The 13783-nt window shown below is 38.3% G+C and overlaps 1 protein-coding gene across 1 annotated transcript in view; it reads right to left on the reverse strand.

Annotated features, from left to right (window-relative positions):
- MYO5A (myosin VA) overlaps positions 1-13783 on the reverse strand; it is a 99489-nt gene that overhangs the window by 2041 nt on the left and 83665 nt on the right. The window contains exons 35-43 of the mRNA XM_035335927.1: positions 11931-12024; positions 10231-10377; positions 9697-9851; positions 7406-7495; positions 6535-6685; positions 5414-5696; positions 4413-4587; positions 2984-3064; positions 4-1349 (exon numbers count right to left, since the gene is read on the reverse strand). Coding sequence (XP_035191818.1) covers positions 1197-1349; positions 2984-3064; positions 4413-4587; positions 5414-5696; positions 6535-6685; positions 7406-7495; positions 9697-9851; positions 10231-10377; positions 11931-12024 — 1329 coding nt within the window. The 3' untranslated portion in view covers positions 4-1196. The remainder of the gene's footprint in view (positions 1-3; positions 1350-2983; positions 3065-4412; positions 4588-5413; positions 5697-6534; positions 6686-7405; positions 7496-9696; positions 9852-10230; positions 10378-11930; positions 12025-13783) is intronic.

Consider the following 13783-nt stretch of genomic DNA (forward strand, 5'->3'; position numbering starts at 1 on the left):
CACCATTAAATCAGTATGTGTCATGGTCAAATGACAGCATCATAGTCAAAACTTACTTAGCATTTTTGTAAGCCAGTCTTTCTAAGAACATGAGTCTTGGGCTACTGCAGAAATTTTCTGTTAAAGGTTTTCTTCTGAAATACATGTATGAAATAATACTTTTTTATTTTTTAAACTTTTTTTTAAGTGGCAACAAAATACATTATACTGAAAATACACACATCCCTGGGGTCTACAAACAAAGGAAAACATTGGACAGACTACAAAATCTAAATAAATACAAAAATCATGACTGATTTCTGATAATTTGATTCACGATTTTGTATTCTTAGATAACTATTAAAAAAACAAAAACAACACAATAACTAAACGTAGTTTCCAGTGTGCTACTTGTGCTTTGTTACCATTTTCCTTTACAGGTGATATCTGATAACATTTGCAAAAATCCAGTTAGAATAACAGACTGCATTGGACTGTCAATAAGGTTGACAACAAAAAATGAAATACCTTATTTTTAGTGCCTATGATACTGTTATACATTTAGAAGAGCACAATATGCAGCAGCAATTTAATATGCTTGGTCAACCACAGTACTAACAAATGAACACCTATGTTATAGCATATAGTAAGCTATACGACTTATCACTAGAATTTATGTCAAACTGACATAAATAAGGAAGTGGTTTAAGAAATCATTTTATATATTGCCAGTTTTTGCTTCTCCATTCCAGTTTTTACAAATTAAATGTAACAGGCTCCCAAGTAACTGTGTATGCTACTACAAAATGCCTTACTTCTGAGTTTTCCATGGTCAGGACTGCGACTGTCCCTATTGGTCCCTGCCTATGAGAAGGTTACATATGGAGTTTAATTTACACTATTTAAATATGTTACTAAAGTTCTAAAAACGTCTCTAGACAGCTGAAGACACAATTTTTGTCCAAGCCCGATTTCCATGTTCTGGAAATCTATGAATCAGTAATGTCCTCATAAATGTAATGACTGAACACAAATGTACATCTTTCTATTAGCCTTCAATCTGTGGTGCTGTTGTGTAGTTTTCCAGCTACTTTTACTACAGATCTGGGCATATACAGACTGTTCAAAAATGTGTTTTCAGTAGCTCACTGTGTTTTAATGGGTAATGATATCAGGCAACCAATTCTCCACCTAACACTGACAGCACATCCTTGGAATCAGACACGTGATATGAAGCCCAGCCCCAAGCTGGCTGGGATCTGGATGGTTTCTAATGCCAGGGAGGATGGATTAAATGGAAAAGTAACAGGAAAGATGTGTTTAGCATCCATGAGCAATTGAGGAGAGTCCTTCCTGTCTCGCAGACGCAGCTGCAAAGATAAGAAAGCGATTACATTAGCATTTAACCCTCTTCATTGACAACAATCATCTTATGATAAGGTAGTACTTCACCTGTGTTTACATGCGTGTGGTAACTTGACCTGGAACGCTGCTAACAATTGCACCATTAAACTGCAGTTACTTTTGGCATTTCTAATTTTGCATATCTTCCCCTTATAATGTAGTCTGAAAATATTTAGAGTCCTTGCAAAAGGAAGAAGTTGAGCACTTTTTGGCAACCAGTAAGTAGGATAATAGTTTTATCTCAGTTCTACCTTCCCAGTCTCCCTTAGCCTGCTAACAATGTACCCAGATTTCAAACAAACCAGAAAGATCATCTTTGTTTCTTTCTTTTGTTCTAATTGCCGATTTTCTTTGGAGTATTCAGAATATTTAATTTTTATTAAGATATATTAAATTAAAGGAGATAAATGAAGAACTTTGGAATGCTTATAGGCCTCAGTTTGCAAAGCAGTTGAAAACTCTCATGCAGACACAGGTCTGACAGAAGTAATTTAGAAATTTAGAAGCATTTAGAAAGCAAGAAAGAAGCATTCAGAAATGTTACCAGTTGAAAAGTGGGCATCAAAACGTGTTTAGAATCATTGAATATCCTGAGTTAGAAGGGACCCACAAGAATCATCGAGTCCAACTCCTAGCTCCACAAGCGACCACTCAAAAACCTGACCATCTGTCTGAGAGCATTGTCCAAACGCTTCTTGAACTCCAGCAGGCTCAGTGCCGTGACTGCTTCCCTGGGGAGCCTGTCCCAGTGCCCAACCACCCTCTTGGTGAAGAACCTTTCCCTAACCCCCAGCCTGACCCTCCCCTGTCCCAGCTCCATACCGTTCCCTCGGGTCCTGTCGCTGTCCCCAGAGAGCAGAGCTCAGCGCCTGCCCCTCCGCTCCCCTCGTGAGGGAGCTGCAGGCCGCCATGAGGCCTCCCCTCAGTCTCCTCTGTTCTTGGCTCAACAAAGGGACCTCAGCCACTCCTCATATATCTTCCTCTCTAGACCCTTCAAAATCTTCATAGCCCTTCTTTGGACACTCTCTAATAGTTATATGTCCGTATTATATTGTGGCACCCGAAACTGCAAACAATACTCAAGGTGAGGCCTCACCAGCACAGAACAGAACGGGACAATTCCTTCCCTTGACCGACTAGCAATGCTGTGCCTGATGCACCCCAGGGTACGGCTGGCCCTCCCGGCTGCCAGGGCACACTGCTGGCTCATATTCAATTTGAATCCCCATATCCCTGTCTGTGGGGCTGCTCTCCAGCCTCTTATCCCCTAGTCTGCTCATATAGCCAGGATTGCCCCCTCCCAGGGGCAGAATCTGGTGCAATTTACATATAGAAAGACTCATAACCACAAAAACCTCTCGCCCTTCTGGAAAAGTCGTACATACTGAGAGAAACTAACATTTTCTTGCAAGTCTGAACGTAGTAAATTGTGATTAAGAATTTCAGGCTGACATCACCTTTTCAGCATAGAAAAAATATGTCTAAAAAGCCTAATTTATTTCAGATTCCTCAGTGTGTTTCAGGATATGGCCTGTTTTGGCTCATTGAAGGGTTTATTACAGATAGCTACATGGCTTTTGATGAAAAGATATAGCCATACCTGTATTGTACGGATAAACGATACCAAGACCCTCTCTTCAAATTCATTAACTGGAGTATACAAATTCAGTACTTTTACAATCTGTGAAGAAAAACAATTTTTAGTTTCATTATACTAATAAATCTGTGGGTTACAAATATATGGTTACCAGTATATTTTTTTAATTATCTATTTTAAAAGGAAAATTCTTTTCAAGCTTTCTTTTCTTTATTGATTCACGCAGAATTTCATTATCTGCTTAATGCTTATGTTATAAGCCTGCCTCCTTCAGAACATGTGTTCTCTGGAGGTGGAAACTCCAGTTTTTACATTTGTGTGGAAAACACCCAACTAAGGAAAAATCAGATTATAAATAGCTAATGGCATGCCTACATACCCTGGAAACATGTTGCATCTATCTCCCTAGTTTTGACTCTCTAATTATGACCTTCTGGAGCTTTTATTCAAGAGAATCTTATGACTTCAGTGTTTTTCAAGGGTGAGCTATTTCCCTAAAAGCAGGACTATAGCCACTAGAAGAAAGAACTGCAAAAACAAAGACTTTAAATAACATAGGTTAAACAGCTAAAACTTAAAAAACAAAAATCTTTTTTTTTTTTTTTTTTTACATTATTCTACTTAAAACAAACAAAATTATTTTTCAACAAAAATAAGATACCTGGAGTATGTGGAATTCTAAGTTCTTCCATTACAGAACTAAATTAGTGAATTATTAAATCAAAACAGCTGTATCAATGGAAAAGTGCTGACACCATGTGATAGAAATGGAGAAATTTGTTCCTTTTCCTGATGGGAACGTTCATCCAAAGATGCTTGGATCCAGTTATTCTGTAAAAACTTTATGCAAGTGCAGCACAGTTTAAAAAAAAAAGTGCATCTTGTCTTTACAGAAACCAGAGCTTTCATAAATAGAATTCTTCAGCTGTGCCAGTTACTGATATACACTTGGTTCAGCCTTTCTAAGGCTAATGGGTACAGAAACTTAACAATTTTGTTTGCAAACCCCGAGACAACAGCTCTGTCTGAATTGTCCATTAACTTAACTGGATGCTAACTCAGATGGTAGAAAGATAATTTCCTAGTATCCTAGGCAAAGTTGCCTGGAGTACAGAGATGTCAGTGAAAAGTTTTCTCTGAGGATTTTTGCAGACTAAGAGACTCTGTGTGAGTACAACAAACTGCACGGTGTATTGAGTTTCTTCTCATGTAGTCAAAACTTATCTTAAACATCGGACCTCAAAAAAAAAAAAAACTGGTCCTTTTTTTTTTTAAGCCTCCCAATTTAATCTCTTTATTTGTACTAATTCAAAACAAAGTCAGAGAAGTTTGATACATGTGTGACAGCAATACAGGCAGCCCTAGCAAACACTGACAGATCAGAGGAACTGCTCGAATGTGACTGCCAAAAAGACAATGAGAGTTAGGTTACCTGGGCAGTAGTCAATGCGTTGCACATTGAACAAATGGCTTCTGCATCTTCATCTGTTTTCTTTTTTACTTGCAACAACTGTGCAGCCTGAATGAGGGGCTCCAGTGTTTCTTTAGCCCCACTATTCATCAAATTTTTATCACGTAGCCATTCTTCAAGTTGACTCACATTGTATCTGTACAAAGAGTTAAGAATACCAATACGTTAATGTTTAATTACTGCTAAATTGAAAGCACGTGCAATTTCTCTTTCACAGTGTTTGCTCTTTGTCTCCATATGCTTTTCCTTCACATCCGTGGTTTCCCATGATCTTGTCTTCACGCTATTTCCCTTCGATTAAGGAAGGAAATTTTGAGTTTCAAAACAGTTAGAAACTGTGGTCAAAGACTTTCAGTTCCACCTTTCCCTGGTTTTGTTCCTATTAATCACAGAAATGTGACAAGTAAAGGCAAATGAAATTTTGTCAGAAATGTACAGTGATGCTTTTCGTGGTTCCTTGAGTGAGTGGAACGGCTTTGCTAAATTTCCTGGCACACGCCAGTAGAATGCATTGGGCAACTGATGCCAAATGTAGGAATAGTTTAAGATGGGTGTACAACAGGAAGCAGCAAATTACAGTATAATGAACACAACAGGTATCCACTGAGCCACCAACATATAAAGAATGCAGCAGGCACAGTTGTCATTACTGTCTAAAAACTGAGAAAGCAAGTATCAAGATTTCAGCTTCAGTTCTGATTCCCACTGCACGACAAAATACTTTTGTTTTGCTTCTACCATGTTTCCTTGAAAGCTAGGTAGGGTTTAGCCTACATCAGCCAAGCTCGTTTTAACCGAACCCCTTAAAATCAGTTTAACAGCATCCACAACTGTTTGTATGTGAAAGAAAAAAAATACTCAAAGCATATCTGCTAATCCCTCAAAATGTATTCAGCAGTGTCAAGAACACACAAAGATTTTCAGCACTACATTCAAGAACAGTATGACAGAAGCTCTCCCACCTTATCTGCATTCCTTTGCTCCACGAGCACATGTCCTTGCGCAGAAGGAGATTATTAAGTGTTACAGCCCCAATGATGTAGAACATCTGCTTGACAACCTGTTTGATGAGCTCTGGATCCATTCCATGCTGACACATCACTGAATGGAAAGAATTCAGCTGCCGAATAATGGAGTCCAAAGTGTAGGTTCCTTCATCAGCAATGCTGGATGTTCTCTTCCGCAGCCCTGTTGGTTTCACCCCTGAGACACCTTGGATAGTCTCATGCTCCAGCATTCCTGAAACTGCATTTGATTGACAGCGTTAAGATAATGAATGCAAATTACTTACTTGCAAGCATGCTGTGCAAAACAGCAAAACTTAGTATTTACACAGAAAGAGCATGCTGGGCTTTCTGCCAACCACACTATCATGATTTCCAGCAATTTTCTTAGTGTCCTACTATGTTTTGCAAAATCTAAGCTTACAGGGTTTTACAAAGATTCCAGCATGTGCGTTTGAATGAAAGGTCTAGCTGTAGCTCAACAAAATGCTTTTTTCCTCCACATTGTCATATAAGCAGCAGTGTCAGCAAACCAAGGGATGTTCCATTCTTCTAAATGGTATGATCAGAAACCATAATGAGAATTTGTGAGAGAACTGTCTAACAGGAAAAATTAAAATTACTTTTAATAAATGCAAACTTCTTTGAATTCAAGCTTCACCACTGCTAGCTCTTCCATTGCTAATAGTTGTCTATCATGAGACAGACATTTTTTCCTCTGTATTCATTTTGAGTTCTCATGTAATTTAAAGTCCAATTTTTCCAAAGGATATTTCCCAATACACAAATGTCAGACAGTCCCAGTAGTGGTTTCTTCTTGTTAATACATGATTTATGACAAGCATCAATAATGTAAATTGCTTTATTCTGTTAGTGCCAGAAGAACCAGACACAGTTTAGTTTTTCCTCTAATCCAAGCTATTCAGTGTAGTCCTTGTCATCTATAAACAGAATACCACAAGAGCTATTAATAAAACTGTACCATTTATGAAGAAATATCAGATACAGCGTATCACTACCATCACAATTGTCTTTTTGGTACCACTGTGTGAAGTTTAAAGAATTCAGCTTTGCCTTACCAATCATTGGTTGCAGAATGTTTTCCAACACTCGGACAAGTTGTTGGTAGATCTGAATAGCCAAGTCACTCAGTACTTGTCTATATTCAGCTAAGTCAAAATTAGTGAGGCAGTGCTCATTCTGACGAGGTGTATTATGCTTCATAAATCCCTGAATTAATAAATAACAGAAATAAATGCTTCAATAGAATAATAGAAAAAAATCACACAAAAACAGTATTTATATATGTTCATGCAACTGACAAATAACACTTTCAAAATAACAGTCGCAGCCCCTAAAGACTCTAATTTGGAAATTCTCATTGCACCTAATACCAGGATTTGATTTTCAGTTCTGACTTACGCAATGTCTGCTTCCTTGTGAAACTTTGAGTATCTGACAAAGAAACTAACTCTGCCAGCCTGCTGGCTAGTAAGACCCTTCCCTCCAACATGGGCATTCTCACCTGGCCATTTATAGTCAAAATCCCATTTAGGTTTGAAGAAGGAATATGATATATGATAGCCGCCAAACTTAAAATGGCCTGCCATACCATGGTTAAAGACATTAACACAGCCTTTTTATAGGAACTGTAGTGAATCATTACCAAACATCATAATGATAAGAAATAGATTCTTCTACTTAATCTGGGTTAGCACCTTCAAGAGTACAATACCACCTAACCTGTAGCGCCCTAGCCTGCAATAAAGTGAAACTGGATCAACTTTTATCTCCTAGTGCTTTCCAATGACATCATCACCATAATTCCAGAAAGTATAGCTGTTTTAAGAAGCTTTGACTAAATTTTGAGATATTTCAGGATTTTGTCAAAGTGTAGTGCTCACAACAGTACTGTAGAGCAAAAGAAAAGAGAGTAGGAGCACTGCTTACCTCTTCTCCACTATATTGTTTCAAACAGTGCAAAAATCGGCAGGTGTTGGATAGCCAGAATGACACCGTTTCGAAGTCATCACCTCTTTTCTGAAGATAAAAACAAACACATTTCAGCAAAGACTGATAAGGGGAGTAAAACAATAAAATGTTAGAAAAACACTTAAAATCCATTTTCTTGTAGCTACTCAGATTCTGATGTTTTGTAAAACTGTATTTCAGTGACATATTAGAAAAGCAAGTTTTTTGACAAAGTACTATTAAAACACCTTGTTTTTACAAAGCCATTCTTAACTGCTCTGTGTAGAAACCACAGAGCGATGCAACTGCGTGCTGGACAAGTGAACGGTGAGGTGGATTGAGAGCTGTCTGAATGGCATGTCTCAGAGGGTTGCAATCAGTGACAGTGTCTAGCTGGAGGCACGTAGCCAGTGGTCCCCCCGGGGTTAATACTGTGTCCAGTATTGTTTAACATTTTCATCAATAATTTGGATGAAGGGATAGCGTTCCTCCTTAGCAAGTCTTGTGATGATACAAAACTGGGAGGAGTGGCTGACAACCCCATAGTGCTGTGCTGCCATTCAAAAGCATCTTGACAGGCTGGAGAGATGGGCACAGAGGAACCCCTTGAAATTCAACAAAGGCAAATGCAGTGTCCTGCACCTGGGGAGGAATAACCCCATACACCGGTCCAGGCTGGGGGCAGACCTGCTGGGAAGCAGTTCTGTGGAGAAGGACCTGGGGATCCTGGTGGACAGCAAGCTGACCATGAGCCAGCCACATGCCCTTGTAGCCAAGAAGGCTGATGGTGTCCTGGGGTGCATTAGCAAACAGCATTGTCAGCAGGGTGAGGAAGGTGATCAGGGCCTCTATTCGGCCCTGGTGAGAGCTCACGTGGAGCATTGTATCCACTTCTGGGCTCCCCAGTACAAGAGGGACATTTTGCTCCTGAAGCGAGTCCCAACAAAGGGCTACTAAACTAGACTAGAACATCTCTCATACGAGGAAAGGCTGATGCTGAGGGAGCTGGGCCTGCTCAGCCTGGAGAAGAGAAGGCTCAGGAGGGATCTGATCTGAAGGTATACGTATCTGAAGGGATACGTATGTCAAGGCAATGGGGCCAGACTTTTCAGTGGTGCCCAGCAATAGGGCAAGAGGCAAACACAAACTGAAACACATGATGTTCTGTCTGAACATGAGGAAAAGCTTCTTTACTGTGAGGGCGACTAAGCACTCTGAACAGCTTGTCCAGAGTTGCTCCAGCACTCTCCTTCCCTGGTGATAGTCAAAAGCTGTCTACACAGGATCCTGGGTAACGTGCTCTAGGGGACCCTGCTTGATCAGGGAAGTGGGACTAGATGATCACCAGAGGTCCCTTCCAACCTCAGCCATTCTGTGGTTCTTTATTCCCAAAAAAACCTTTCTGCATCACAATGACTTGTGAGAAGAGCCCAACACGAAGGATGGGAATGATGCATGGCCAGCAGGAGGAGCTGAGAACAATTCAGTTTTGATTGCTGTCACTTTCATCATAACCATTTTGGGAGCCTGATATGGAAAACAGAACAAAACGACAAATCCTCCTCACAGTAAAACATAGTCTTGTACAATCTGTCTGAGTAATAAAAAATGTCAGACCTCTATAGCATGCACTTCATTCACTTAGTGTTTGTTCAGAATTTTCTGTTGAATATCTAAGCGCTTGTTGGACTGTTTACTGAACTTTTTTTTTCAAAACATGTAGCTTGTTTTTTTGAGCACATCTGTTTTACTTAAAAACTAAAAAATCTCTACAGAGCAAAAAGCATCTTTATCTCTTGTTATTGCCTTCACCATACCCCATGGCCTACACTCTTGTAGCCAACTCATTGCAAAGACTTCAGGCAGTAGCATTATCATCAATAAAATCTGCAGATGAATCAAATGAGGAAAGCTGTGAACCAATACTGCAAATTAAGCATTTTAATTAAGTGTTCTGGAAAAGACTTACAAAGACTCACTATGCAAGTGACTGCATCCAAAGCTTTAAAGGCATAGCTTCAAGGGGGACAACTATTCAAAGTAATAATAAAGTAGTCCTTTCTTCATTGATTCAAAGCATCTGTGGTATTATGTGGAGAAAATCACTGCAATTTGTTGCTTGTTAACACAACTTTTTTGTAACTTCAGTGGGAAGAGTTTACTGATCAGAAATCCAGAGCCAACTCACTGAAAACCCCTCTCCTCACTCCTCTAACATAAAATCAAAAAGAAATTCTCAATTAACATTTTCCTAAACCAAGCAGACTAACCTTCAACACTTTTTTGATGCCATTGATAGTGGAAGTCAACAAGGACCGCACTTTTTGGTCATCATTAAGGTAATCTGCATGGCGTACGCACATGAACAAAATATATGCAGGTAGTCCTGGAATCAGGTTGACAGCTACCCCACGTGGTTTCAGCTCTTGGGAAAAACAAACACGTTATTTTGTCATTCATAAATTCACTGGAAACTGTTATACGCTGTAATTGCAGTTTCCCTAGTTAATTAAACGTATATATCTATACATGACCAGTGAAAAATTAACAACAAAACTAAGAAGAATATATGAGCCGCTTTCTTGATAAAATATCAAAACAGAATGTAAATGCCTCCTAAAAATATGTGGACACAGTAACACATACTATGTTAATTGGGAAGGAAGATTAGGTTACAATAGACATTTAGAAATTTTAGATAGATTGAACACTGTTGAAACAAAAATACGCTGTGCATCTTATGTTCACTTTATTTTTCAGAGTACGTGTGAGCATGGGAGGCTTCAAATGGGAAAGATGCTTACCTAAAATAAGATTCTTGACCAGTTTTTGTTCATCTTCCTTCTTATATTCTAACATCCCCTGGAAGTCCTTTTCCTTCCGTGGAATGTTGACTGGACGAATAGGTTCGTCAATGATTTGTCCAGGTGATATGTTCTCCATCTGCCCCACTTCAGAAGGAAAATGAAAAGAAACAATATAATGTTTTCTAGTGAAACTAATGCACATCAAAAGAAAGTTAAACATTTCTAATGAAGAATTCCATCATATAAAACTAATCCATGTTTTTCTTTGGTTCAGGGTAACACCTACCAACAAAGCTCCTATTAAACAAGAAGACTGATTCTTGATAAATGTGTATTTGGGTAGCATTCTTCCTTTGCAGAAGAGTGCAAGCGTGTGAATGACATCCAGTAATACACTAATGGCTGATACCCTGGGTTTTATCATGTAAAAGAGTGATTTTATATTAGCTGATCAAAATCAGTTGATCCCAGATTAACACTGCAAGGGTCGCTGTTAATTCTTCTGCAAAATGTCAGCATTTTTTAAGCCTGATCTTTGTTACCTATTGTGGTAGGTTTGCCTCAACCAGCAACCAAGCATTTATACAACAATGCTACACACAGTCCAGCAGGCTGGTAAAGAATATGAAGAGCAAAAGCGAGAAAATTCGTGGATCAAGGTAAGGACTGTTATCTGAAAGAAAGAACTTTGGTTTTGAAAAGCAGAACTTGATTTCATCCCATGAAAGCTACATCCTCTTCTCACAACCCTCCTAGCTGAATCTCTGCAAACTGGTGTGCCTCCTGTAAATCTACTAAATGTACACACCTGTAAAATGGGATACAGAATGTAGAAATCCAGACTGGAGCTACCAGTAACCAAAGACTAATATACAGCTGTTTATTCAAATTTAACTTGATATCACTGACTGCCCTGTTCTTTTCAAACAGTAGAGTGCAGAAGACTACAAAGTCACTAATTTCCATCTTAATATGCAACAAAACACTTAATTAGCCAATATGTTTGTTTCTAGAGAGTGATGACCATAAAAAGCTTCTGTAAGGTTAGGATCTGAGTTATTTGAAAACAAATTAATATTTTAACTTTTTAACATTATTAACTCCTTTTAACAGTTACAGTGATTTTACTTATGCAGAGACATAGTAAGTTCTCAGTCTCAGCAGTCCTGAGATCCTAAGGCAACTCTCTTTGAAGTTCACAAAAATCAAATTATCTTAGTGCATATCTCAGCATTCTCATATTCAAGTCTGGCCAGCCTCTGAAAAAGGAAACCTCAAGTGGAAAAAAGCAACCTCAGCATTCTTGGCTCCAGTGATAGAAAAAATCACAATCAAAGAAAAACTGTGTAAATTATTTCTATCTGGTTCATATTTAACATTGCTTTCATCTTGACAAAAACAGATACCGTCTTTGAGTACACAGATACACCAGGTAACACTCCTTTATGTTCAAATGGTTTCTGCTTTCAGAGAAGCATCAGCCTCCTCTTACTCATTGCTTTCTAATTATGACAAATCTTCTACAGCTTTATAAAGGAACACAGGGAGCTCTGAGTGGATCTCCTGTTTTTGTAATCAAACAACAGAGGCTAATGCTGCTAAAGACTTCATGTCTTCCTGCCCACTAAGGCAGATGGATGTAATGATGACGGGATCACAAAAAAAAAAAATCTTTCACTTTCAAAATATAAAAGTACCTTCAAGTTCACCGATCTTCTTAGCAAATACTTTCAACTGTTTCTTTAACTTTCGAACAGTTTTGTCTTGCTTTTCAAGTTGCTCCATTAAATCCTGTAGATTAGAATGAGAGAAAGATTAAGATAGGAGAAAATGTCATAAGGTGACAGAGACAAATCAGTGCTGTTAGAATTTACAAGGTGGTAGGAAAGCTGAACAGTGGTGCCATCCTCTGGCTGAGGTTTGCAAGCTGGTACACTACAAGACAAATATTGCAAATATTATTAAGTTATCTGCAGCACGACAAAGGCAAAGCTCTTAGGTTTATTCTGCAGACACTCAAAACTAGGTCAGTTCTTACAGAAGGAGACAAATGTCTGTGCTGCAAATACATCTCCCTAATGCTCCTTCCCTCCCTGCTCTTCCAAATGCCTCACTGAGATAATTTTCTTTATTATTAACTATCTATCCTGTACTTCTGCATCATTTATTCATACCTACAGGACTGACTTGTTATTAAGACCTATCCATTTTATAACAATATGAAAGACATCTGCAGAAAAAAAAAATACCCTGCATTCAAAAGTACCCAAATCATCAAACATCAAAATATACAATATTTCTTATAATGTTCTGCCATCTCCCTATCACTTATTGTCATCGCATTTCCTTAAACTGAAACTGGAGTCCTACAGGAAGCTTCTGTATATTCTGTACTTGAACAACACCGAGCACCTACAAGTCCTATTGTTGCACTAAAGCAGTAGTTTTCCTTCCAAGGAACACCCCCCCGCAATCCTTCTTTGAATGTTTATGTGACCTATGCTGGTGCATTCACAAAATAATCATGTAATTAAAAAAAAAAAAAAGGTCTTTATAAAGGAAGCAAAACCCCAAGCTCAAACAATCAGAATGTCATTGGAGGATGAGTGTTGGAAGTAGCTTTAAGAAAATGCTCTTTCATAAGCACTTGCTTGCACTGTTAAGAAAATAAGGAACCATGAGGTCCTTGCATCAAAAGCATCATGACAGAAACTGCTTTTTGAAAAAGTATTGAAAAATATGAATGTAACAACTTAGAATTAGGCACAAAGCTGCTCTCTGTCCTGTAGTACAGTTTACAACCTAATATAATATTCTAAGCAGTACAAGCAGTAACATAATGGGCCTGTTGAAAAAAGATTCAAGGCCGTGCTTCGTATTCAATGCAGTGGTAAATTTTACAACAGAAATCCTGCTAGTAACAAGAATATAGTCAGATATAACAATTTCTAATTAAATTTAAAAAGACACACAATTCTGACAGACTTCTGAAAATACATGTGAAGGGATGTGATTCCTGAACAACAAATATGTGAGGAGAAAAGCAGTTCTTTCTCTGGTTTCTCGAAACAAATTAAACATTTCACATCTCATTGAGATCTGCAATCTCATAAATGATACTCTTCCAATCTCAGGTGTTGTGCTCTCTCTGCTCATTATCTTTAATTATTATGGAGATCAATTATTTTTCCTATTTCCCCTTTTATCCTTAAGATTTTTCATTTTTGAAAAATGCTAATTATAAACTTCCTGATTAAACAGTTCAGCATTTTGATTCTGATAGATTTGTTTGCATCAGATGTCAGCACTGTAAGGAGATCCATGAAGAAATTCAAGCTAAGATTTGGCTATTCACATTTGCAGGCAGCATTCACCTCTGTACGATCAGCACTCTATTTTGCTGAGCTGATTTTAAACGTATCCAAGTTTTGAAGTGAAGAGTGGACCTTAAAACTGAGCATCTTTTGCATCACACACTTCTTTTTCAGGGCATAAAGGCAGTATTAAATAGTATTAAAAATTCAAAAAAGAAACTGCTTTGCTGACAATG

Source organism: Oxyura jamaicensis, chromosome 10, assembly GCF_011077185.1.
Source record: "Oxyura jamaicensis isolate SHBP4307 breed ruddy duck chromosome 10, BPBGC_Ojam_1.0, whole genome shotgun sequence".
NCBI lineage: Eukaryota > Metazoa > Chordata > Aves > Anseriformes > Anatidae > Oxyura > Oxyura jamaicensis.